Here is a 20593-nt window from a genome sequence, read left to right as displayed (position 1 = left end):
TATATATATCTAAGACACTTTCCTCGTCGATATTGGTGGTTTTTCCATATGTAGTGCAACATTTAATACAAAGTGTGCCCCAACCGGGAATCGGTTATCGTTCTCGTGGCTATTCAGATCGCACCGCTGTCAGTGTTCACCTACGATAGGCAAGTAAGAATGAAGAATGCAAGTGAAGGAGCAAATAAAATATTTTATTCCTGTGTCTGTACACCTGTATGCTACTCGAGGGGACAGTCAGAGCTAGGATAGAGTCACTTTGCTTCTGTCCTGAGTTGCCCAAGTTGGCATGCCGCTGCAAGCTGTTGCTCCTGCCTCCGTCAATGGCTCCTGGCAGCACAGTCGAAGTTGATTCCGACAGCGAAGCTGCCGTCGAGGCAAGCTGGAACCCCGCCGAGTGGATAGGGATAAGACAAATCTATCATGCCTCTGACACACCCGCCGTTGTACTTGCCGGTAGCTGCCTCGCGCTCACGCCCCATCTGATCATTTCTTGCGCACCCTTCCCGGTGAAATCCCGACTTTTTCATATGATCGCAAGATGATTAGCCTGAACAGCATCACATACAAAGTGCTCTATAAGCTAAACGATGCCCTCTCCCGTTCCAGGATTGAAGCTGCCGTGAAGGCCCTCGATACTTTCCGGAGGCGAGGGGAGAAGAGAGCGGCGGCGGCAGTGGCGGCAGAAGATGGTGACGAAGGTGAGACAGAAACTTAGTTTATTGTATACAGAGATGTTAGTTGTACTACAGGGATGTCTATGGACACAGAACGGCACGAGTTATTGAAGATGTAGAGGCTTGGTGACTGATCCGCATCCAAACCCGGCCGTCAGGCCGGGGCCAGAGGAAAATCCGTACATTTTTGGGCCAGAGGGCCGAAATTTTGTGCGGATAAAAAAGCGTGGTCAGGCGAAAATCAGGATCAGGCCTCTCCACCCAATGTCAGGGGTCCTTGTGTATGCAGAAATCGGCCGTGAAATTGCGGCCCCAATGGAACAGCGACCGGTTCCGAGATCAATATCAATATTCAATATTCAATGTTAATCTTTCTTCCGAACTGATCGCCGAGGGCGCATCAAAGGCGCTTCCAGTCCGAAAACACCGCGACATCACTCTCGCTCCCGACGGTCTCGTCAAATGCACTGAACGCAGAGTTCTCGCGCCAAAAGACAGTTGCCCATCTCCCGCTTGCGAATTGTCCCAGCCTGAAAGGAGCTCTAGTCATCGATGCAGGTCGCGGGGTCGTTGTTGGCGAATTCTTGAAGCACGCGCCTAAGTACTGAAACCGCGGCGCAGTGAGACGTCGGCGGAGCCGTTGTGCGAGTTCCTCGCCATTTACCTCTGCATATACCTGCACATCACTGTGTCCATCTGCGACAGTTTCAAGCTCCTCATGGAAAGAACATCGACGGAGGGCATCATCATTGCCGGCCCGTCCAACCCTGTGCAAATTCGCCAATTTACTCCTCTAGAAGCCGTACAACGTGTCGTGCACCAGCCTTCCAGCCGTCACACCGTCAGTATGACCATTCAACACTACCGAGTGTTTTACTTATAATATAATCTCCGAGTATAGCGCGTCGTACGCTCGAGACTGTGCATGAGCCTCTGTTCAGACCATCAACGTTACACGGTCGGGGTAGCACCCCAAAATATATCCTATATAACAGCCAATTCTTCTCATCAAGAGCGTAATTTTACGCACAACATACAAGGCTGCTCATATCCTAGGACGGCGAGTGATGGTTGTTCGGTGGAGGCTGTCCACGATGACTTTGTGTGGGCTTTTCGCAGCGCAGCCAGCGAGGCACCGATGCCGCTGTCAATGATGCGCAGTCACCCGACGGCGCGCGGCTACTATCCCGCACCGCTTTGCCAAGGCCGGGGCGTCAGGTGGATCTCTCACTGTTTCCGCCGCTTTGCCGACGACCACCATCACGGAAATATCGCCCCATTACGAGACGCAGAAGAGCAGGATGCTCAATGCGTAGCTGAAAGGTGGATATGCATTGACAGGCCGCAGCGCACTTGGCATATCCACCAGCTGTCTCGGGAGTTGAGATCACACAGGCATATCGCGCATGTATAGAACACGGGCACGATTCGCCTCCTCAACATCGCAATGCGCTTCTTCACCTCTTCGCATTCCAGACCCGTTGCCCTTCTCCTATGCCTGAGTGGGTTTACCCAGGCGAGATCCCTGGCTAAGCGCGACGACACGTTTGATTGGACAAATGTGCGTACCGTTTTGTCAGAGCCCACGACAAGCCCTGATAGCCCCTACAGCTCACTGCGTCCCCGAATTTGACTTTAACTCCGTGTTATGGTAATCTCCAGTGTGCGCGTCTCACCGTGAGCCCAGAAGCTGCGTAGAAGTGAATACGTTCCTGACACCACTGTATAGGTCCCTCTGCAGTACTCGGATCCAAGCGCCGGAGAAGCTCAGGTCGCGATTGTTGTGCTCCCATCCAACCTATCCCATGACGATTCTGCGTATCTCGGCCCTTTGCTCTTCAATCCAGGTGCATCGACTTTCCGGACACGTCTGTAGTTTGCGTTGCTGAACGGCTATTATTTCAGGTGGACCTGGCATTTCCGGTGTGGATTCCGTGGTGGAAGACGCGGCGCTCTTCCGTGAGATCCTCGGGCCTCAATACGATATCGTCGGCTTCGACCCGCGAGGTGAGCTTCCTCGGTAGCGTCTACGCGAAGTAGGTCCACTAATACCCATCTTGCAGGCGTCGGGCACACTACGCCCGTGATATCTTTGTTCCAGTCTCCTGCCGAGGCTCTGGAGTTCTTTGCACCTTATCCACAGAATGCCAACGAGTCTATCTCTTCCCTGGGCAGAATCGTCGCACAGGCCCAGATACTTGGTGACTTGGCGAACGCACGTGCGAAGACTGTCGTGGAGTCAGTTTCGACGCCGACTGTAGCGACTGATATGCTGACTATTACACGAGCCTTTGGACGGGACAAATTGAGTTATTATGGTATATCGTGAGTTGACTTGAGATCCGTTTTGACTGGCACGAAAACTCATATATCCTTATTTGTAGCTATGGCTCGCTGCTTGGAGCTACGTACGTCCTTGTGCATCGCAACTGTGTGTCGTCATAGCTAACCGCTTTTCCAGGTTTGCTGCAATGTTCCCCGACCAAGTTGGACGTCTCGTCATTGACGGGATCATCAATGCCCATGACTGGTACCAAGGTTCGTGCTCCGACCTGCAGCAACTTCCAGCCCGTTTCTGATTGCCGTTCACGCAGGAACATACTTTGCGAAAGATAGCCTGCTGGATACCGATGCCGCTTTGGAGTCCGTGTACGAAGCCTGTGTCGCAGCAGGACCTTCGCTCTGCCCTATTTTCGAGAACAGCACCGACCTCGTTCGTGCACGAGTCAATCAGCTCATCAGCAACATTCACTTGGCGCCCGTCGCTTTGTTCAACAGCTCGGGCACCACCGGGAACGTATTTGGCGTCGTGGACTACACTGTAGTGGTGCAGCAGCTACTAGGAATGTTGGACAGCCCGTATACCGATGCTTTGGGATTCATGCAGGCGGTCGTCCAGCTTGAGCAGGGGGACGGCACTCTGATGTTCCAAGGCACGGACACGCAGAACATTGACATGCTGGCGACGTGCACATTCGACTCGTCGGAGCCGTTTAGCGTAGGGTTTATTGATGTCGAGGGTGCGATTGAATGCGGGGACAGCATTGTCGACACGAGGCGGACGCTGGAGGCCGCGCGAGCGGAGTACGAGAGTATGCTGGAGATGTCATCGCTTGCGACTGCGTGGTACCCACTTACGCAGGGAATTTGCGCGTACGTTGTTCTCGTGCTCCGTATCTACATCGTACGTTGCTAACCTAACCACAGGGGGTGGTCCATCCGTGGCAAGGACCACTTGAATGGTGTGTTTATTATGTTTGGAATATTCGTGTATTGACAGCGATGTGTCTTTCAGGCTCATTCGAGACGAACACCAGCTTCCCGCTCCTGTTAATTGGGAACACGTTTGGTATGTGCCCAAGCATCGGTCCTAACCCATGTCAGCTCACTTGTGCTGCAACGCAGATCCGGCGACCCCTATAGAGAAGTAAGATGGGATGAAAATCTGTCGCCCGCTACAAGCTAACCTGCACCTACAGCGCACACAATATGTCTGCTGGTTTTGTCGGATCCGTGGTCCTACAGCAGAACTCTACTGGGGTGCGTCATTCTGATCAGACGATGTTGTTCGAAAGTTGACTCATGTTTGACTTAGCACACCTCGCAATCCGGTTTGTCGACCTGTACCGGTCTGGCCGTCAACGCGTACTTTAACAACGGTACGCTGCCGCACTCAGGCACGGTGTGCCAGATTGAAGCAGAGATCTTCGGCCCGCCTGCAGGCGGGAGCAGCAATGTCTCGCTTGCAGCCAGAGGGCAGGGTCTTGGTGTTTCTGCTCGCGCATTGATGAGGAAGAAGGTCACGTCAAGGAGCACTTTTGGTGGACGGGCGACTTAGGGTAGATCATCGTGAGGCTAGGGTATTTCGAAGAGATTGGATGCGCCAGGCTACGCTCACGCGTGGTGGACGCTTAATGGTCGCTCTGCCCTGCATATGTCGAGAAGTTCGATTTTAGCTTATTTTTGACCAAAAACATGCCAGTGGATCATCGGCAGTATATCGTCTGCCGCGGTAGTGACAAGTATAAGATAGCCCCACTGCGACTCATGGCGTCAGGCGTCTATCGACCACCATGCAGAAATCGGCAGTGGAATTGCAGCCCTTCTCCGCCGTTCACGCTCGAATTATGCAAAAGTGATATTGAACCTGTACAGCGATTTGGTAAAATACACTGCGGTCAGCGAGAACTGTAATCACTGCTGCCTGCAGGATCTGCGCCGCAGGCTCGTTAATCGATGCTGTACGTCAGGTGAGCGCATCCACCACCATATCGACACAGCATAGACTGATTGGGGCAGTTCAATTCTCTCAGCTTCGTCAGCGCCGGAACTGCGATCATTATTTACATTGCAGCAGGCCTCACCTAATTGCCTCGCCGGCATGAGCCGATGCTAATTGGGATGCCTGGGCAGTGAGTATAAAATACACTTCAACTATGGTCGTCTTCCTCATACCGAACATGCGTTCTTTCAAGGGGTTGGGTACATGGCTTGTCACCGCCTTCGGGATCTTCCATGTCGCCCTAGGGAACACCCTTGCTGCCCGAGACGATGCGACCTTCGACTGGCTCAGTGTACGCTGCAGGCTGATGTTTTTCTCGGGAGAAGCTAACGTCAAGCCCAGCTTACTCCGTCCACGAACTTATCTTGGGTACCGTGCTACATTGAACTTCAATGCGCACGGCTCACGGTATGTGCCTCCGGACCGTAGGGCGATCGTGCTCAGCTGGTGGTGCTCATCGAGGCGTCGGCTTGCAGGTACCCCTTCAGTATTCCGACCCAAGTGCTGGGCAGGCTCAGGTTGCACTCGTGATGGCCCCATCTAATCTGTCGCATGACGATCCCGCGTATCTTGGCCCTTGGCTCTTCAACCCAGGTAAGCTGGCCGTTATAATTAACATCAATGTTCCTCTCCTCAGCAACTGTTTCACCCAGGTGGGCCCGGTGGCTCTGGTGTGGAATCTGTTATACAGGATGCTGCATCATTCCGTTCAGTCCTCGGCCCTCAGTATGACATCGTGGGATTCGACCCTCGAGGTGCGCCCTCGAGTTACCATCGCTTTCAGCGACTTCGTACTTAAGTTCTCACACAGGAGTCGGACACACCACACCGCTGGTGCCTATCTTTCAGAGCCCCCCTGAGGCTCTCGAGTTTCTGGGGGCCTATCCAACAAACGCCAACGAGTCTATCTCTTCGTTCGGCAGGCAGTACGCTCAGGGTCAGATCCTCGGCCAGCTCGCCGTAGCTCGCGCCAAAAAGCTGGCAGAGTCTGTCTCGACCCCTACTGTCGCCACGGACATGCTGAGCATCACGAGGGCGTTCGGGGAGGACAAGCTGGCGTATTATGGTGTCTCGTGAGTGCCCTTTGGTGATGAGGTCGCGTTTGCGTGAACCTAAACCTGATGTACTTTTTCACAGATATGGCTCGGCTCTCGGCGAGACGTAAGTATCGTTTTTCATATCTAGCAATGGCGCTGACGGTAAGACTCCTAGCTTTGCTGCAATGTATCCCAACAATGTCGGGCGCATCGTCATTGATGGGATTGTCAACGGCTATGACTACTACCAGGGTAAGCCTCCGTCCCTACCATGTAGGTTGACGGGTTGATGCTCACTCTTGCTACGACTGATGTGCAGGAACTTTCTTTGAGAAAGACAGCCTTCTTGATACAGACGCTGTCCTCACATCTGTTTACGAGGCCTGCGTGGCGGCCGGCCCATCCGCCTGTCCGATATTTGAGAACACGACAGAGCAGGTCCGGGACAGGGTGAATAAGCTCATTGAAAACACCCATCTCGCACCCGTCCCGGTCATCGACCCCTCGGAGGAGAGCCTCGGTGCTGCCTTCGCCGTCGTGGACTACAGTATCGTTGTGCAGAGCCTACTCACCTCGCTGTACGACCCATATGCCGATGCGGCTCAGTTCGCCGAAGCGGTCGTTCAGCTCGAGAAAGGGAACGGCACACTCATGTTCCAAGGTTCGATCGCCCAGACACTTGCCGACCCACTAGCGACGTGCAATTTTAACGCATCGCAGGCCTTCTCGGCGGGGTGGATCGACATTCAAGCCTCCATTGGCTGTGGTGACATTCTCACTAGTGCAAAGCTCTCTCGTGAGGAGGCACGTGCCCAGTATGAAGAGCTATCGAAGCAGTCGGCAATATTCGGGCCAGCGTGGTATGCTAGGACGCAAGGCATATGCTCGTGAGCTTCTGTCTCTCTGCGCTGGCACTGGCACATCTCACCTGTCTGCGTCAGGGGATGGACGATCCGGGCCAAGGATAGCTTCAACGGTACGCTCTCCGTTAGGAAACTGATTGTACTCTAACGTGCGCGGCAGGTTCATTCGAAACGAACACAAGCTTCCCGATCTTGCTCATCGGAAACTCTCTCGGTATGTCTCACCAGCTACTATTTGATAACCACTACTAATGGGTCGTGGCTAAGATCCCGTGACGCCTATGGTCAAGTAAGAATTGTCCTTTCCGGTTGTCTGCGAAGAACCTGATGGTCCTCTTCAGCGCACACATCATGTCCGCAGGCTTTAAGGGCTCTGTAGTTCTACAACAAAACTCGACAGGCGTATGTCTCTTGCTACAGGTATCATCCTGTGTTTGATTCCTGATATGTTGTCTGCAGCACACGTCCTTGTCCGGACAATCCACTTGCATTGCCATGGCTTTGAACGCATACTTCAACAACGGAACACTTCCGGCGCCGGGCACTGTCTGTCAGCTAGATTCGGACACCAAGATATTCGGACCCCCTGGAAGCACTGGACCTTCTTTTATGAAGAAAGACTCGGAACCCCCAGGCCTGGCTGAGTCTGGTTTCACAGGCAGTGCACGCGCTCCGGCGACTCGGAGGTCCAACCCAGGCTTCACGAAGAGGATGTTGGCTGGGCGGATGATCCGGCGACTTGCTTGAAGGACAGTGCAAGTGGGACACACTGCCACGCTGAGCTGGCGGATCAATCGCGTCGAACTTCAAATCCGTATTCACCCATTTTTCCCACGCTGTCTTGATACTGCTCGCGGTATTTATTTGGACTTGTTTGTTCTCTTACGTTTGTTCGGCGTCGCGATCGGACTTTTAAGTTACCCTTTTGTTCTGATGTTGTTGCTTGCATGGAGCTTCAAAGCAGGCTTCAAGCTTTAGTACTTCAGTTCTCCTCAGCTTCAACACTCGTGCATATGTCACATCATGATTGCTTCTCTTGCCGATAGAAATTGTCACAATATTGTATCTGCCACGCACCCGGAGCTGACGTGCCAGAGGTTCTTTACATGGAAATGGCCCAACGACTCAACGTCTGATTGCCCTTCCACGAATGCTCACTAGGCACACAGCCTTGCTCCTGCGGTGACTGCGCTGGGAGCACGCTCCTTTTGACAGCTGGCAACGGCACGACTCTTCAGGCACACAGCCTCCAATGTATCATATTACGGTTTGTCCGCAGTCGACTCGCTATATACTCCGAACACATCGCTTACCGCTGACCTCGGCAAGTTCTATGTCACTATGTTCATTTTAGCACCAGGCTGTGCCAGTGTGAGTATAAAAGCCCAAGAGTATGGTGACTATGGTCTTTAGTCCTGCCTCATCTTTTGCACCGAAATGCGCCTCCATACAAGCTTTTCCTTCTCAATCGTTGTTCTGGCGTCCCTAGTGCCAGCACGCCGCCTGGCACGTCGGGATGTCGACTTCAACTGGTCGGCGGTGCGTTGCACTAGGTGTCTCAGTGACTGAAGTACTGACGCCCCATGTAGCTTAATTCGTCCTCTAACTTAACATGGACTTCCTGTCATGGCACCTTCCAGTGTGCTAGGTTCACCGTGAGTGCGGCCGTGTCAGCAAATGCTAAAACTATCTCAGGAAACTTGCAGGTTCCCCTTCAATACTCCAACGTGAGTGCCGGAGAAACACAAGTTGCTCTGGTCATGTCGCCCTCGAACTTCTCAACCGGAGACCCAGACCACCTGGGATCCATTTTGTTCAACCCAGGTACAATTCTCGAACGCTCTGCGCCCCGACTACATGGTCTTACGCACTCTTACAGGCGGGCCCGGCGACTCCGGAGTCGATTTCGTCCTCGAGTTCGAGCCGTACTTCCGTGCTATCATCGGGCCGCAGTACGATCTGGTCGGATTCGACCCGCGTGGTACGTCTCACTTTTCCTCGTCTCCCACTACACCAACGTGTTTGCTACAGGTGTCGGCGAGACCACGCCAGCCCTCTCCATCTTCAACTCGCCGGCCGAGGCGGAGCAGTTCTACAAGACATACCCGTTCAACGTGAACGAGTCTGTCTCGTCCTTCGGACGGTTCTATGCGCAGGCGCAGATCCTCGGGGACCTCGCTCTCAACCGTGCTCAGCTCGTCGCGGAGTCTGTGGGCACCGCAGCAGTTGCGACCGATATGTTGAACATTGCGCGTGCGTTAGGGCAAGAGAAGCTGAACTATTGGGGAATATCGTAAGCATCTGCATTCAACTTGGAAAGAGTGATGTCCTGAATGGTTGCGCGTGCAGCTATGGCTCGATTCTCGGTGCAACGTAAGTTACGCCCTATATGGCTGCATGAACCGTTGTCGATGCATCCTAGGTTCGCGGCGATGTTCCCGGACAATGTTGGCCGGCTGATCATTGATGGCGTCTCCGACTCGCATCAGTGGTATTTCGGTGAGCTGCCCGAGTCTCACACGCTTTTGTCTTGAAGCATCTAACCTGTGCGCAGGCGAGACGGACACTTCCTCGCTACTCGACACAGATGCAGGCCTCACAACCATCTATGAAGCGTGCGTCGCAGCGGGACCTTCTCTGTGCGCCGTCTGGGAGAACAGCACGGACCTTGTGCGCGCACGCGTCGATAACGCCATCAACGCCGTGCACATCGCGCCGCTGCCGCTCTTCAACGACACCAACTCATCAGCGATCACTTTCGCCGTCGTAGACTATTCGCTCGTCGTGCAGAACCTGTTCCAGGCGATCTACATGCCGTTCAGCGATGCGCCGGTCGCAGCAGAGGCGATCGTGGCGCTCGAGCAGGGCAACGGAAGTCTTATATACCAGGGCTCGATCGAGAGCGCCATCGACGCGCTCGACACGTGTGCAAGCGATGGCCAACCATTCGTCGCGGGTATCCTGGACACAGTGACTCCAATTCTCTGTGGAGACAGCATCGCGAGCAAGCATCGCTCGTTTGAGCAGGCTCGCGCGGATTATGAGGCGATGCTCGGGATGTCTTCGCTCGCGACGGAGTGGTACCCCATAACTTCCGGGACGTGCACGTAAGTCGCATCTGGGTTCTATGCTCACTGATGTGCTGAGGGATTCGGCAGGTCGTGGCCTATCCAGGCGAAGGATCTGTTTAATGGTAAGGTGAATGAGAAGGCGTTAGACGACGGGCTTATGCGAGTTTTAGGCACGTTCGACACAAACACAAGCACGCCCATCCTGCTTATTGGAAACACATTTGGTCGGTGCTGCTACGTATTAACGTCTATCCGGATTGCTGACTCGTTTTAGATCCCGTAACCCCGATTCAAAGGTAATACCAACACATGATTTTAGTAATATTTGTGGCACTAACTCTGTACCTAGCGCGCGAAACATGTCTGCAGGTTTCGCAGGCTCCGTTGTCCTTCAGCAAAATTCCACAGGGGTGCGCACTCTCCTGTCGCTTCCCCTTTGATGTACCACTTACCCACCTACCTCCAGCACACCTCCCTTTCGGGCTTCTCGACCTGCACTGCGCTCGCCATCCGCGCGTATTTCCAGAACGGCACGCTGCCCGCGCCGGGCACGGTCTGCGAGACGGACACCCTCATGTTCCAAGCGCCGAACAACTCGAGCGGTTTCGGCGGTGTTTCGATCTCGGCGCGAGATGCGCATGTTCCGCTGGATCTGCGCGAGGCAGAGAGGGTGTTGAGGGAGTCGACATTCTTGAAGAAGAATTGGTTTAGGAGGAGGATGTGAGCGGATGATGGGTTGTGCGCCAAACATGCGTTTTCGACTTTGGACATACAATCTTTCCCGCAACTGAACATTTTGTGACTTTGTTGTTGATACCGTGCAGTGTATGTGCAATATACATACTCCGCATCATCAACCGCCCCCACAGCTAACTAGATGACTGGGCGCCGTCGTGCAGTCCACAAAGACCACCGCAACAGGACCAGTTATTACCGCTGCACAAAAGGGCACGACGGCCTTAATACCCCAACCTTGTTTAACCAGCTTTGGCCGGGTCTCACCATCAAAAAAGGCGCTTTCCACCCTAGTGTGACCTGTATCATCGCTTCTGGAAGAGCTGTAACGAGCCTGAGCCGGTGTACTTTGCTTGCGAAGGACCGGCCCCATGCCCCATATTGTGTAGGCGGTTCATGATGGGCAGCTAGTGGTAGATGATGTTCTCGGGCATGACATACACCCCAGCCCTCGGCCGAGGACCAATCAGGTTACGGGTACAAATGGGCAGGTCAGCGGTCACCAGCCCACGGGAAACTGCGACCCGCAACGAAATGGCGTCGGACTATGTTGAAAATGGAGAATAGCTGCAAAAAAAACTCAGACATATCCACTTTAGTCCTGTTACTGCCTTAATTTGGCGTCATGTTTCGGAGATATCGTTGGGGCGTGCTTCGCGTGCCACCGCCAAATTACGACTCCTCGCTCATTCCTACAGCATAGATGGCCCATTTAGGCATAAATTAGGACTTTTCAGGGAGCCTAATCCACATTTGGGTATAAACCGTCTAAAAGTGGGGATCCAGGGTCGGACCTATTGGGGATATGCCCCAGGATGGTGCGCCAGCATTGTGGCGCTCACTCAAACGTATAGTACACCATCTTCTTTCACACCACTCGTCAACCACCGCATGATTACTACTGCTTTATGCGCAGTAGACGGGCGCAGATAATGTGAGCTGACTCGTCTTTCAGGCTTCAAGTTGGTAATCCACGGATCACACGCTTCCGAGTCACAGCTTGGCAAGTCAATCTTGCGACCTGGCCGACATGTTATGCTTCTGGTCACAGCGGCTGATGGATACTTGCTTCTCGCGCAGATGGCCCGCGAAAATACCGGCATGACTCGTTCTATTTGGCAGCTGCGTCTTCTCTGCTGGCTGGAGTCACAGGATTGGTAAGAAGTTTGGCTGAGTCAGTCTACAGAAGCGGTGACTACCGGAGCAGTTCTTCGATGTTTCTGTGGCGGCAATATATCGCATGGTCGGAAACGAACAATGCAGAGAACGTCAGCAAGGACTTGACACGACGTCTTTGACTATCTTTCTTGGGCTGGGGCAGCATTTCTTTCCTACTTTAATTTGGAATACTGATGCCAGGCCAACGCGATAGACCAAAAATTCTGGAGTGATTCGCTGGTATATCGTGATTTCCATGTCCCAATATCGCTTTCTGCGACAGTTAGCTTGGATATCGTCCGCTACTCACTATTAATCTTCATATTGGTCAGCTGCAATCCCTGTACGCGCTCCAGGCAACGCTCTTGATTACACAAGATCTTATGCGACGCTGCACACACACATGCAGTGATATCTCCACTTGGAAGAGGTGCTTATGGAGTGTCCCACCTATGCCCTTGGTCATCATTGTCTCCCTGCCTCCTGGGCTGCTTATAAGGGCCATCGAGGCGGACAGAAACACTAGCAGTCGATTCAACACTCTCACAGCTTCTTCTTCTTCTTCACCTCTCGCACTCCGCACATATCAGCCATGTCGCACGGAAAGCAGTTCACTCTCTTCAACCACAAGGGCGGCCCAAACGGATGGCATGTACCCCACCGTTGGCATGCGTGATACGGTGAAATGCTGACCGACCTCGTTTACAGGAAGGTCGCCTTCATCCTCGAGGAGCTCTGCTTGACCTACGAGTCCGTGTTCCCCGAAATAAACATGAGGGCACACAAGGGCGCTGAGGGCCTCGCCAAGTACAACCCGAACGGCCGTATCCCTGCGCTCATCGACCACGGAAACAACGACTTCGTCATTTGGTAAGTCCTCTACACTCGCGCAGAGTTTTCTTTTGCTAAGGCAGACGCGACAGGGAGTCCAACGCGATCGTCCAGTACGTCGTCGACAAGTACGACAAGGAGCGCAAGATCTCCTTGGCACCCGGCACGGAGAGATACTACACGCAGCTTCAGTGGCTGTACTTCCAGAGCTCCGGTCAGGGTCCGTACTACGGCCAACTGGCCTGGTTCATCACCTACCACCCGGAGAAGCCCCAGAGCATTCTCGACCGCTACACGAACGAGACCAAGCGCGTGCTCGGCGTCCTCGAGGGCGTGCTCTCGAAGCAGGAGTGGCTCGTCGGCAACAGGCCCACCGTCGCGGACATCTCCTTCTTCACGTGAGCATCGTCTAATTCTGGTCTCAGTTCGCTGGTACTTACCCGCGCCGGTGCAGCTGGAATGAGATCACCGTTGGTAATTTCCTCGAGAACTTTGACTTCGAAAAGGAATTCCCTGTCACCGCCAAGTGGCACAAGAAGATTCTCGAGCGCCCCGCCGTTAAGAAGGTCTGGGATGAGCGTGCCAGGCTTCTCGCTCAGAAGTGAAGTTCGCACCAGTGGTTGCGTATAATACTCTTTGGACGGCTAGAATGCACTACGAATGAATATACTACTAGCTGTGGCTTGTAGATACAAATCATACTTTTCGCTGCCCGGGATCGAGTTGGGACAGCCTGCGAACATCCGGTGGGGAACAGGGAAAGCTTCGGTGCTTGTTCAAGGCTGATTTTGAGAACTAGCAGAGTTGTGTCGCGGACTCGGGTCTCGGGGGTTACGGAGGGAGTGATCAGTAGACAGTTCATAGTACGCGTGCATTAATGGGGCAGTGGTAACCTGGCCGGGAGTTCGATTCCCCCTTAATGCACTAAGGCCGTCATGGTGCATTTTCTCGTTCCTGACTGGCGTTCCGAACACAGGGCACCTGAACACCTGCAGCAATGCAGCAGCATCCAGGGTTCGGTATTCGACCTGACTATTCACATTTACCATCGCCTTGGAAAAATTCACCACATGTCAAAACTACATACACATATGAAACTTACATATACAATCCCCGGGCCTTCTATTACATATATATATCTTACAATATTTCCGTAATTGTGTCCAAATTGTCTGCACCAGCACATACTATTCTCATCCAACAACGTCTGCTGAGCTCGCAGTCCCTTAGCTCAAGGGCGGGACACCCCACCCATTTAGAATGAAGAACATCCTGCATGCCTCATCAGCCATCTCTGAATTCCAAACAGAAAGAGGAGGCGACGCACCACCTGAGCCTGTCTGGCCGGAAGACATGGAAGAGCAGGAGCCAGATTGCTGTACGGCGTGTTGCCAATTAGAGCGGTAGAGCGTATAGGGAGCAGCAGCAGCACGTACTGAGCTCCATGTAGGTGAAGAATCCTAATGCGCCTTTCTTGGCACCACGCTTCACGAAGCCGACGGCGTCGACCCAGAGCTTCATATCATGCGGCGTCGGGCGCGCGCCCGGATCCATGAGGAAAGTCATCAAGATACGCGCGTCTGTGCTCAGGGTGATTAGCGGAAGCGCGGGTCAGATAGAGGCATTGGATACTTACAGATGCCTATATGGCTGCGAGACGCAGGAAGATCTGGGTCAGCCGGGTTAATTCATCACCAAGGGGATAGGTACGCACAAATGCCCCCTAAGAGAATTTGCGTCAACCAGAATCAATGCCACGGAAGATACGCAGCCGCTTACACAGTCCCAATCGCGTTTATGTACGCCGAGTTGGTAAGGAGCACGCTCCAGTCCTCCGTCGGGAAGTTCTGCAGATACAAGTTCGGCCTCTGTGAGTGCCCATGCTCCTCGTCAGCATGCGTCTCTCCACCATTAGCGCGGATGCACGCACATCATACCCTTCGGGGAAGAGCTCCTTCGGCAGGAATTCCATGTCAGGCTGTTTGAAGCCAGTCGCAAGCACGACGACGTCGGCTGAGAACTTTTCCAGCTTCAGTTAATCTCAATCAAAGCAGCGAGGAAACGGCAGCGCGCACCTCCTTCTCCTCGCCCGCGTCACCGGGCTTGCTGTCGCGCCCACGCACGCTCACACGCACACCATCCTTCGTGAGCCGCTCGATGTCGCCGCGCACGTACTCGCAGCGGCCTGCGCGGACGTGGTCCAGGAACTCCTCGTTTACGATCTGACGCACCCATACATATACTCAGCATTTGTGTTAGGTGAGAGAGAACGGTAAGGACACACCGGTGTGCCCTGGAAGAGCCCGAGGTGCGCAGGCGTGAGATCCTGCACGCCGTGGTAGTTCCATAGTGTGATGAACTTTTCCCAGAGGAAGCTACGAGAGGCGCGTCAGTTAGCAATAGCGGGCAGGAGATGGGATGGTGCACCTCAGGGGCATCTCCCTGCCGAACGGCTGCGCAGCGATCAGGGTGTCAATGAAGGTATTGCGGGGAATAATCCACTGTTGCACAGGATGTCAAAAGAACCCCTTCTCAAAACGAAGTAAGGATCAGCGTACCTTGTCGTCGCGAACGACCATGATAGCGTGCCGTGCACCTTCCGCAAGAGCAGTCTCGACAGCCTCGACCGCGCTTGCACCGCCCCCGATAACGGCAACGGTCTTGCCGCCAAAGTCTGTGCCCGACGCCGTGAGCTGGGACGAGTGCAGGATCGGCTTCTCGAAAACTTCGCCGTCTGCGTCTCGGTTCTTGTCGTGGGTCTCCCTGCGATTGTGACCGGCCGTGTGCTGCTTCTTCCTCCTTCGTTGTGTCTCATTCTGCGCATCCTCTGGCCGCTTCGTGTCTTCCTGCACATCCGGGCCCGGCGTATAAGCCTCCTCGGGGCGCGGGAAGCCCTGTTCCTTCTTGTTCGATTGGTCGCGCCCAAGTTCCCACGTCGACTCCTCAACAGTATCCCACGCGCCTGCCATGCCCCCGACGATCGTGCTCGCGCCGTGTACATCTCCAATCTTGTCCAGAAGTGCCACATCTTCGTCCTGGGCCGGAGTTTCCTGCAATGCGTCGCCAAGCTTGGGAAACCCCTGTGCCCTTATTGAATTCTGGCCTCTCTTCGGCTTGATAGCTTCCATCGTCTTGCTCTGCGAACTCCACGCTGCCTGTTTTGGTGGGTGTTCCTCGCCTTCAAAGTTGTGGTCCTGGCGAGGCACTTCGGTCTTGTTGTCTGAGTCGTGCTTCTGTTCGTTTTTTGCGTGTTCTTTGGGCTTGTACCCAGGCATGCCAGGGAACTGCACCATGTTGGGCTCGCCACAAGTCCCGATAGTGACGATCACTGCGTCAAACTCGCCGTCTGCGCGGTCGTTGACGAGCCACTTAGAGCGAGCACGCTTCTCTTCGCCGCCCTCGCCGCCAGCAACACGTCTCACGGACGTAACGCGTGTGTCAAAGCGCGTGCGATCCTCAAGTTGGTATTCTGTCCATATTCTCTCGATCTCTGCGTATGCACGATCTCAGCTGAGGTTCACGGGATGAGGAGGTGTTGCATACCGCTTAGGATCTCGTCACGGTGGGGAAAGAACTTTGCCCAGAGTACGGCAGGGTGGAAGCGGTAAAGAATCGAGTTCAGCTGGAGACCTGAGGTCTTGTTGACAGAGGTCCAGATGCCACCTGTGCGAGATGTCTTGGTACATAACGTAGTGGACATTTCACGTTACGCACCGATTTTGTTCTCTTTCTCGTAGATGACAACGTCAAACCCGTGGGATATGGCATGGGCCGCGGACGACACCCCTGTTAGGCCGGCACCAATGACAGCAATGCGTCCGCGTGGACGTTTGAGCTCTTTCGGTGGAAGCGGCTGTTCGGGACGTCGGTCAGGCTATATACTTTGCCAGAGAAGGTTTAACTTACCGGCTTGAAAATTAAGATAATCGGGAGCTGGATGAACTCGTAGAAGACGCGCAATACAAACTGGGTAAAGCTTTTGGGGAACTCCCAGAGGAAGAAAGTGAAGAGGGTGAAGGGCAGCAGCACGGTCTCCTTGGCTGCATGCAGCAGCTTTTCGCTCGAGAGGGCGGTCATGCCGAAGATTGTACTGACGAGACTTTGACTTGCCGGTCCTCCTATTTATATGAAGGTTATGAGCCATTGAGAATGTGATTTCGCCGTCATAGTCGATGACGTCGGGCGGGTCGACGCGCCACACTTGGGCGCTTGTTCCCGGGACGCGTACTTCGCGTCTATCAGCTTCCGGTGATCGCCGCGTAATGAGAGAGCGCCTGGACCCAATTTATTGGAAGTCCTTCACATCCTCAAGCTCTTCAACTTCTGTGCCCAGCATGTCGCGTCAACCGAATGACAAGATTCCTCCCCGTGCGGAAGTCGAAAGGTTTGCAGAGGATATGGCGAGGGAAGCGCGTCTGCTTGACAACCCGCTACCTAAGGACACCGACTTCACCGACGAGGAGGTGAAAGAGATACAAAGCCGCGTACGTCGCGTCTTTTCGCGTTTTCTGCGTCAGAGGTCTCATTAGACTCGATGTTCAATCCAGCTTAACGCACTTGTGCCTCCTCTGCCTCCCTCCTTCACAGACCCCCTATTCATCGCATTTTCTGCCAACTATCTCCCCGCGCTGGCAACGGCACTCCGCACGCTTTCGCGCGAGACGCAGCGCAAGGCGTTCTCTACGCTTGTGCAGATCCTCTCTCTGCTCCCCGACCCTGAACGCGACCCGTACTTTCGGCGCTTCCTGGGCTCCTCGCAGTTCGCAGGGCTCCCGACACTCCTCGCGTCCGCGTTCGGCGGCGGCGTCGCCTGGCTGCGACCTTCGGGCCCAGGGAGCATCTGCAATCTTTTATTTTATGCGCTCGTCTGGTGCGACCCTGCGATGGGCGACGACAAGCAGACGTGCATCGACAAGGATACTCGCGACGCGCTCGCTGCCAGGGTCGCGGAGATCCAGGCGGACCCGAGCTTCCCGCGCATCGACGCTACCCAGCGCGCACAGGTTGCGCGGCTCGCAAAGACCCTCGCGACACTCACAAACATCCCTGGCGCCGGCATGCCTGCACCAGTGTGGCTGAACGCGCAGCGCGGGCTCGCGGAGAACTCGGTTCATGGGCTGAACGACTGTGCGGTATGCTTCGAGGAGGACGAGGCACTGTTCTTGTGTTCCAAGTGCAAGACGGTCAAGTACTGCAGCCAGGAGTGCCAGCTCAGAGGCTGGAAACAGGGGCACAAGATTCGCTGCTTCGAGACGACGTTCTGAGAATCGGACGCTGCTTGGAACGTTTCAGTTGGCTGTATGGCAGTAAATTATAGCTAAGTGATTTCTTCTGTTATTATATCCGTACATATACATATATGCGTCTTGTGCAATTAAATATAATGCCTCGTTCGTGGGTCCCGACTCCCGATGCGCCAACTGAACGACATCACGCAGACTGCTAGGCTTTGCATGGAAATTGCATGAAATGCGTTGCACAATCGGGAATACAGCCTATCCACACCACCTCAGCAAATTAGTGTCGCTCGACTCTCTTTTCGAATGGTGAGCATCTTCTGAGCCGCACCAGTCAAGCAAACGCCTTGCAACGCTCATAAATGTGAAGATAGGTTAGGCTCGAGCTGGAGTAAGAGGTGAATATGGCCATGCAAGCCACCTTACAGACCTTCTCCAGCTTCCACTTCGTCATCCCCTCTCTGTACGTGTATACAGCGGGGACTCAATGAGTGAATGAGGTAATGTCGGACATATACGATCCATAGCTGGCGCTGCAGGAGCTATGCGGCCGATTCTAGGCACAATAAGCGAGGTTCAGACACCTCCAGCAGCCGGCAAGAGAATAATGTAAAGGCTGCAGCTGATGGCGTAGCAACGGTTAAATTGCCCTGCCCAACCATCTGCCCTATGGAAACGCATACAGTCCATCTCTGCGTACAGTCAGCTTGCCGGCAAACCCTTAAGAGTACGAGAGGTAACGATTTGTGCCCCACGGGGCTAATTTTATACTATTTTGCGCGGATAGAGGTACAAAAGCACATTCAGTTTGTTTCATAAATACACTTAAGCTATTCCCCCATGGGGATGTTATCGTTTTAGTAGCACAAAAAGATACACTGCTTTTACATCTTTTGGGGTATTAGAAGAGTTGAAATATTCTTAGGGCGAAATCATCATCATTTCTTTCTCCATGTATATTACTCTACATATGAATAGCCCGGCGGTATTTTTACCTCTTTTTGCTGCGAGCAGACCAACTTTTTACAACAAGATTGACTAAAAAAGGCGACTTTGTTTTACTCTTATTTTCAAATTTTACCTATCATATATTCCCGCCGGAAAATGGTCAGGCTTTTTAGCTTCTTTACTCGCGGTCATTTTTGTGCCTCTGTTAGCTAAAAATATTTACTAATTAGCCCTGTGCCCTCGGATCCTTGATGCGGCATCTTTCGTTCGAGGCGCGCGTGAAGCGGTGGCCAGGGTTCACCACACTGGTACACGAGGTCTCTCTTTCACATCAGCCTGTGACTAAGAGCAAACTTCAACCACTGGCGGGGGGTGCGCATAGCACAGGATGACAGCCCATCAGCATTGTACCTTGATAAATTTAAATTACAGAAGTTCCTAGCGGTATCAACGATAACGGCAAAGTATGTGCGACTTGGGGATAAGCGAGTCAGCTGAAAGCCTGCCTGTATCAACGTGCCAGCAATTCCGCATTTACGACGTACATGTTGATGGGATCCGCAGTACAGATGGGCTCACCGTATCCGAAGAACGAACCATCCTAGGTTTACGTGCGGCCGTGCGGCCGCGTTAACCCGAAAGTACGTATAGCTCCTGCCTTCCAAAGCGGACCGGCTGACCAGATCGAATTTGGCATCGTCGATAGAAACTGCGCAATCACAGCGCTTGGACTGCCCCGACTCAAACAATGCATCTAGACTGTCGTTACAGTTTGGTATATAGTCATTCGACCTACAACAGCCACTGACACAGCAAGGATGTGCGCCACATACGACCCAAACGTTTATTTTCCGATCAAAGAGTTTGAAAGCGACAGAATCAAGCTTGTACCCTTCCGCGTGAGGGCACACGTTTGCTCCAGTTGAGCTTTGCACTGATTCCTGATTGAACCCCAGCCAGAGGTAGACGGCGAAGCGTTCTACACTGCGTCCGCGCCGCATCCTGAGCTATATGAATGGACTGCTTTCGGTCCTTTCTCCACCGCGAAAGGGTTCCTGGATTTCATTGAGGGCGGCATGCACCTCGATCCCTCCTTCGCCCTCTTCGTCATCTACAACAAGTCTACCGAGAATCAAGCACACCAGCTCGCTGGGCTCATCGGCCTCCTGAACACGAACCCTGCCAATCTCAGCACTGAGATGGGTCCCGTCTTCACGCTCCCGCCGTTTCAGCGCACGCACGTCACGACGCACGCCATCGGTCTCTTGCTCGCACACTGCTTCGAAGAGCTGAAGCTGCGGCGCGTGCAATGGCAAACGAACGCGCTCAACGAGAAGTCGATCGGTACGGCGCAAAAGATGGGCTTCACGCTGGAAGGTATCGTCCGCTGGCAGCTGCTGCTTGCTCCCGGGAAGCATGAGCACGGCCTAAAGCCTCGAGAGGGCGATCCGAAACCAGAATGCTACGGGAGGAACACGGCGTTGCTGAGTGTATGTTGGGACGACTGGGAGAGTGGGGTGAACGAGAAGGTGCGGGAGCGGATGGCTCGGAGGTGAATGGTCCCACCTTACTTTTCCATTGACATCCTTGCTCAGAACGTCTCACATCTTGCCTTTTGATTGGTGTAAATGTACTGAAACTAGAATTCATTGGCATCGGCGTCAGTTTGGCTTCAAAAGTTTGGCAACTTTGGTTGCGTGAGTCAGCTTTGCGATACAATCGGAGACATCGAGGGATAGCCTATAGAATGTTAG

The 20593-nt window shown here is 53.6% G+C and overlaps 7 protein-coding genes across 7 annotated transcripts; 6 read left to right on the top strand and 1 right to left on the bottom strand.

Annotated features, from left to right (window-relative positions):
* Positions 1-2124: 2124 nt before the first annotated feature.
* On the top strand, positions 2125-4695 carry PHACADRAFT_212992 (uncharacterized protein; the record flags this gene model as incomplete). The annotated part of the gene is made up of 13 exons (XM_007400187.1): positions 2125-2238; positions 2289-2354; positions 2407-2524; positions 2583-2684; positions 2741-3002; positions 3062-3085; positions 3139-3215; positions 3272-3830; positions 3885-3919; positions 3973-4026; positions 4083-4104; positions 4157-4217; positions 4273-4695. The coding sequence occupies 13 exons, from the start codon at positions 2125-2127 to the stop codon at positions 4513-4515; spliced, it is 1737 nt and encodes a 578-aa protein (XP_007400249.1). The 3' UTR covers positions 4516-4695.
* A 418-nt stretch (positions 4696-5113) lies between these two features.
* PHACADRAFT_212991 (uncharacterized protein) lies at positions 5114-8408 on the top strand (the record flags this gene model as incomplete). The annotated part of the gene is made up of 13 exons (XM_007400186.1): positions 5114-5251; positions 5302-5367; positions 5436-5553; positions 5613-5714; positions 5771-6032; positions 6097-6120; positions 6172-6248; positions 6316-6883; positions 6938-6972; positions 7020-7073; positions 7127-7148; positions 7201-7261; positions 7319-8408. 13 exons carry the CDS (start codon positions 5114-5116, stop codon positions 7604-7606), a joined length of 1815 nt encoding a protein of 604 aa, XP_007400248.1. The 3' UTR covers positions 7607-8408.
* A 187-nt stretch (positions 8409-8595) lies between these two features.
* PHACADRAFT_263055 (uncharacterized protein) lies at positions 8596-10707 on the top strand. The gene is made up of 11 exons (XM_007400185.1): positions 8596-8683; positions 8739-8840; positions 8891-9152; positions 9209-9232; positions 9282-9358; positions 9414-9966; positions 10018-10052; positions 10101-10154; positions 10205-10226; positions 10280-10340; positions 10397-10707. Exons 1-11 carry the CDS (start codon positions 8620-8622, stop codon positions 10652-10654), a joined length of 1512 nt encoding a protein of 503 aa, XP_007400247.1. The 5' UTR covers positions 8596-8619; the 3' UTR covers positions 10655-10707.
* An 817-nt stretch (positions 10708-11524) lies between these two features.
* PHACADRAFT_212989 (uncharacterized protein) lies at positions 11525-13523 on the top strand. Its single transcript, XM_007400184.1, has 4 exons — positions 11525-12475; positions 12536-12693; positions 12747-13052; positions 13109-13523. Exons 1-4 carry the CDS (start codon positions 12416-12418, stop codon positions 13257-13259), a joined length of 675 nt encoding a protein of 224 aa, XP_007400246.1. The 5' UTR covers positions 11525-12415; the 3' UTR covers positions 13260-13523.
* Positions 13524-13709: 186 nt separating this feature from the next.
* On the bottom strand, positions 13710-16840 carry PHACADRAFT_212988 (uncharacterized protein). The gene is made up of 14 exons (XM_007400183.1): positions 16561-16840; positions 16369-16507; positions 16198-16317; positions 15213-16144; positions 15082-15155; positions 14939-15029; positions 14730-14876; positions 14585-14674; positions 14434-14522; positions 14369-14377; positions 14291-14304; positions 14091-14234; positions 13982-14030; positions 13710-13926 (listed from the first exon to the last, which is right to left on the bottom strand). Exons 1-14 carry the CDS (start codon positions 16729-16731, stop codon positions 13881-13883), a joined length of 2115 nt encoding a protein of 704 aa, XP_007400245.1. The 5' UTR covers positions 16732-16840; the 3' UTR covers positions 13710-13880.
* A 152-nt stretch (positions 16841-16992) lies between these two features.
* Positions 16993-18014, top strand: PHACADRAFT_128842 (uncharacterized protein). The gene is made up of 2 exons (XM_007400182.1): positions 16993-17138; positions 17202-18014. The coding sequence occupies exons 1-2, from the start codon at positions 17052-17054 to the stop codon at positions 17916-17918; spliced, it is 804 nt and encodes a 267-aa protein (XP_007400244.1). The 5' UTR covers positions 16993-17051; the 3' UTR covers positions 17919-18014.
* A 1527-nt stretch (positions 18015-19541) lies between these two features.
* On the top strand, positions 19542-20511 carry PHACADRAFT_212986 (uncharacterized protein). The gene is made up of 2 exons (XM_007400181.1): positions 19542-19738; positions 19796-20511. The coding sequence occupies exons 1-2, from the start codon at positions 19658-19660 to the stop codon at positions 20393-20395; spliced, it is 681 nt and encodes a 226-aa protein (XP_007400243.1). The 5' UTR covers positions 19542-19657; the 3' UTR covers positions 20396-20511.
* Positions 20512-20593: the final 82 nt, after the last annotated feature.

This window comes from Phanerochaete carnosa, assembly GCF_000300595.1.
Source record: "Phanerochaete carnosa HHB-10118-sp unplaced genomic scaffold PHACAscaffold_10, whole genome shotgun sequence".
NCBI classification, from domain to species: Eukaryota; Fungi; Basidiomycota; class Agaricomycetes; order Polyporales; family Phanerochaetaceae; genus Phanerochaete; species Phanerochaete carnosa.
The sequence above is the reverse complement of the archived record's forward strand: the minus strand, read 5'-3'. Positions and strand labels throughout refer to the sequence as shown.